The following is a 2,778-nucleotide window of genomic DNA, read 5'->3' as shown; positions in this document are numbered from 1 at the left end:
TGGATCTTACTTGCAATCCTGTGCACAAAATGTTAATTGTATACTTCATATTGTTTATAAATTATTTTGGGAACGAACATCTGAATGGAGCTTTTCTAATATAAAATATGATGAGACGATATGTAAAGCTGTCAACTTCGTACAAAAACATTGTTGCCATTGGCATGTTTGGTAATTAGAATTCCTGCTCAAAATTCACTCCTGGCACCACAACATATTTTCTTTGACATTTTATATTCTAAATAGCCTTAAAAATGTCATACAAACACAATTGCTCAGTACGTTTCCATTTTATAACTATAGGTACCTTGCTGGCCTCGAAGAAAGTGTTGTTAGTTCAGATAACTTGAACACAATATACATTACTTGTACATTGCTTTTTTTTCAAGTAGCACTTGTCAAAATTATACATAGTAAATGTAATTAATAGTTAATCATGGTATTCAAACATCGTTTTATGACTTTTCACTTCTGGCCATAGTAACATTATGTATAATACCTTTTTTGTAGAAAAAAAAAAACAAAAAACTTCAGAAAAAGCTTCTATGAAATTATTCAATGGTATTGTTTATTCTTCAATAGCTGAACTCCTAAAATATGGTAAAATAATGAATATTTGCTTTAAAACAAGTTTGCATTCAATAATAAAATAAGGATCAGGAAAACAAGGAGTGTCAAGCTGTACAGTATAGTATATAAAGGAACACATTCAAGATTCCTATGAATGTGCAAAATAATTTATAAATCTGAAAATATTCATTAACAGTGTCAGCGTGACTTTTTTTTTTTTTTTTTTTACAGCACGTGATTTAATGCATTATTCATAAATGCAAATAATAAATAAGATAAATATTTTACAATAACATTTATTACTTGTAGTCCTGACAAATGATGTGATTAAAAACAGTACTATTAACAGACATGTATAAGTGTAGAAAGCAACCACATATCTGTGAGTCCTGGAAGAAATATACATTGATAGAGAAAAATGTGCAGCTTCGTTTCTTTTTGCATGTGTCACATCAGTTAAATCTTCTGATGGTTGCACTGAAAAAGTTTGCAGACTTAAATATGCATCACATCTGACACGTTTAGTAAATCTGACTTGGTATGTTTGATCTTGGCTAGTGTAACTAAAATTAAGATGCATAGCATGCAAGCACCTTAACATTACCTGCAAAACTGGAATGCATTATATAATGTGTATATCTGTCACTTTTTATTTCCACTTAGTGCAGTTTATCTGTTTTGTCCCAGTAGGACAACAGATGTCATGTCAGCAGAAAGTATTTCATATTGTTAAATTATATTGTTCATTATAGTCTTCCTTTCATCCATGTTGTCGTACAAAACATATCCTTCATATTTGTGCAGAAACAGTGACACGGTAGTGTCTCAGGTTTGTGGATTTTGGCACAACATAACTGAAAAAGTCTGTTTTCCAAAGTAACTGTACTTGTGAAGTTTTGGAGTAGTTATGCCAGCTATGCAAACCTTCCGCTTGATAAAAGTGCTTCAGAAAGTCATAACTAGATGGAATTACTCAAGGCCAAATGTACTTGTTTCCTCAACAGCAGTTAAAAGCTTCTCATACAGCATAGAAAATGAAGGGTATGGTGGAAGATCTAGTCGGTTGAAACATGTATGGGCCCTGAAAAACAAAAAACAAACATTATTTCCTATACTTTGCTATAGAAATTGCAAACAAATGAGTAATGCTGCTAGTGACAAATAATCACTTGTATTATTGCAACTTTTAAATCCAACTAGAGTAAGTACCTAAATTTGACTTAGTATCAGACCTATGTGTCTCCCTGCATAGTAGGAACTCAGACTGGAATAATGATGGGCAGTACTTGGAGCCAATCTAGGCTGTTCTGTATGCACAGGCGCTGACAAGGAACATGCTTGCAGCAAAAGAGAGCAGAGGAATGACCTCATTGGGGTGCTGTTCCTTCACTGTACAGTCACAGGCTGGGGGCAGTGAGGTGACTAAGCTGTATTGCATAAGGCCTAGATCACACCTGTACTTTTTGTAGCGCGTTTGACGCTCTATGAACGCTCTACAAAACGCTCAAACATGAAAATCCCATTGTATTCTATGGGTATGGTTCACACCTTGCCTTATTTCAGCCCGTCTGAAAGCGCTACAAAACGGCCTACGCCTGAAAAGATACATGAGCTTCTTTGCTGCGTTTTTGTTGCGCGTTTCCATTGGGATACAGCCAAGTAGCCCTCGGAAACGCGCGTTTGTCGCACGTTTTTTAACCGGTAAAAACGCGCGACAAAAGCGCATATTCGATGCGCCTAGGTGTGAACCGAGCCTAAGTGTAATAGAGAAAAGTCAAGTCACCAACCTGGCTCTACTTTTGCTCTGCACTTTGCAAAGAATACTCAATCAGAAGCCATGAAAATAATAATAAAAAAAACATTATTTCTTCTTGTGCGTGATTAGATGATGGAAGTCAGCAGAGCTTTACCTCATTCACTAAGGTAAGGGGAAAATTCCTTTACAAAGTGAACAGATTATTTGCCTTTAGTAAATCAACCACAATGTCTTCATGCCACTGTTATTATGTGTATACAGGCCCGGATTTCCCACAAGGCCACCGAGGCCCGGCCTCAGGGCGGCAGAGCGCAGAGGGGCGGCAGCGGTGACCTTGTGGGGAAGTTGCGGGCGCCGGTGTAAGGTGTCCGCAAACTACGGTCTGCCGCCGTCCAATCACAACGGGGCGGCCCGAGGCTCCGCCCACCGGCTCCGTAGTGTGCGGCCGCCGG

At 37.7% G+C, this 2,778-nt stretch overlaps 1 protein-coding gene across 1 annotated transcript in view; it reads right to left on the bottom strand.

Moving 5' to 3' along the window:
- Positions 1-1,120: 1,120 nt before the first annotated feature.
- The window catches only part of HECW2 (HECT, C2 and WW domain containing E3 ubiquitin protein ligase 2), a 220,675-nt gene continuing 219,017 nt past the window's right edge, over positions 1,121-2,778 (bottom strand). Inside the window, exon 30 of the mRNA XM_018562010.1 lies at positions 1,121-1,651. Coding sequence (XP_018417512.1) covers positions 1,540-1,651 — 112 coding nt within the window. The 3' untranslated portion in view covers positions 1,121-1,539. The remainder of the gene's footprint in view (positions 1,652-2,778) is intronic.

This window comes from Nanorana parkeri, unplaced genomic scaffold (assembly GCF_000935625.1).
Source record: "Nanorana parkeri isolate BGI_ZX_2015 unplaced genomic scaffold, ASM93562v1 scaffold555, whole genome shotgun sequence".
Lineage (NCBI taxonomy): Eukaryota > Metazoa > Chordata > Amphibia > Anura > Dicroglossidae > Nanorana > Nanorana parkeri.
The sequence above is the reverse complement of the archived record's forward strand: the minus strand, read 5'-3'. Positions and strand labels throughout refer to the sequence as shown.